We start from the raw sequence: 1,252 nt of genomic DNA, 5'->3' as shown, positions 1-1,252 counted from the left end.
AAGAGGAGCCTTATCAAGTGTGTTGAAACTTGGGATAGTGGAAAGCAACAGGAAACACACCTCATACAACAAATTAACTACTTCAGCATTATCGCATGCAGGATTATATTCTTCCCCTGCTAACTTTGTGTTGATATCTCTCAGATGTAATGTCACCCTCTCATTATCAAGCTTATGCAAGACATCAAGAAGAGGACCAATAGAGCTAGACTCGTACTCCATATTGTACATGTCTTGGGCTTGATGATGCTGAGAAACGCATTGCAAACAGCGCTTCATTTCATCAGATATTCTCTTCCATAAACGCCTAAGAGGAGAATCATGACGATCGTCTTTGAAGTAATTGTAAAAAGTCTCCAATAGGGGACCCATTATATCCCAAAAGCCACACCAAAAATGACTTTCACAAGGCAAGCAAATTAGAAAATTATATGCATCTGCAAACCTGACATTAAGTAAAGGTGTTAGATATGAAACTACCAAAGAAACAATGTCTCAATTCCCCAACAAGAACATAACTCCATTCCATCAATGCAAAACAACAACAATGAAAACGGGTTACATTGATAATGCAAAACAACAACAATGAAAACGGGTTATATTGATGAAATAACGCCCATTTCCACCAATGAAGGATGAATAATAATAATAATAATAAGGGTAGTGCTAGGGAGCCAATGGCCTAAGTGTACAATGTGTACAATGGGCTAAACCTTTGGTTCATGAATAAAATGAACATCACCCACACTATCCAGAATAATCATCCGAATACCAGGATAATAAACATCTCATGTCATCAAATCACTCGTCCTAAAAGCTTAAGTTAATTTTAGAGTTCACCAAGGATCGAACCCTTGACCTTTCGAATCTAGAACTCACATGAACTCACTCATCCCAAAAGCGTAACCTGACATGACAATGTAACACTAATGATCATATCTCTAATACTTCCTAAACCTCCATTGTACACATTGTATGCTTAGACCATTGGCTCCCTATACTTTTCCTAATAATAATAATTCAAGTTATTAATATGACCAAAGACTACGTTTCATAGACAATTCATAGACTACTTGTTCCCGCTGCTTATTCTGGGAATGAGAGTATCACTTCGAATTTCGCTTTACTTTCATCAACTAGTCAAATAATTTCCATTCAAGAGAACAAGTTATAATTACTCTACAGATACGTCCTAAAATCGCCATTGCAACTTCACCATTATTAAAACAACAAGGGAGTAACGTATAGAAGT

General features: G+C 36.6%; 1 protein-coding gene across 5 annotated transcripts in view; it reads right to left on the bottom strand.

Moving 5' to 3' along the window:
• LOC107459682 (uncharacterized) overlaps positions 1–1,252 on the bottom strand; it is a 16,183-nt gene that overhangs the window by 14,547 nt on the left and 384 nt on the right. For all 5 annotated transcript variants that reach the window (XR_002366089.2, XM_016077902.3, XM_016077903.3 and 2 more), the window contains exon 2: positions 61–445. Coding sequence is in view for 4 of the 5 variants with exons in the window: in XM_016077902.3 (XP_015933388.1) it covers positions 61–445 (385 nt within the window). In the remaining variant the exon portion in view is untranslated. The remainder of the gene's footprint in view (positions 1–60; positions 446–1,252) is intronic.

Source organism: Arachis duranensis, chromosome 7, assembly GCF_000817695.3.
Source record: "Arachis duranensis cultivar V14167 chromosome 7, aradu.V14167.gnm2.J7QH, whole genome shotgun sequence".
NCBI classification, from domain to species: Eukaryota; Viridiplantae; Streptophyta; class Magnoliopsida; order Fabales; family Fabaceae; genus Arachis; species Arachis duranensis.
The sequence above is the reverse complement of the archived record's forward strand: the minus strand, read 5'-3'. Positions and strand labels throughout refer to the sequence as shown.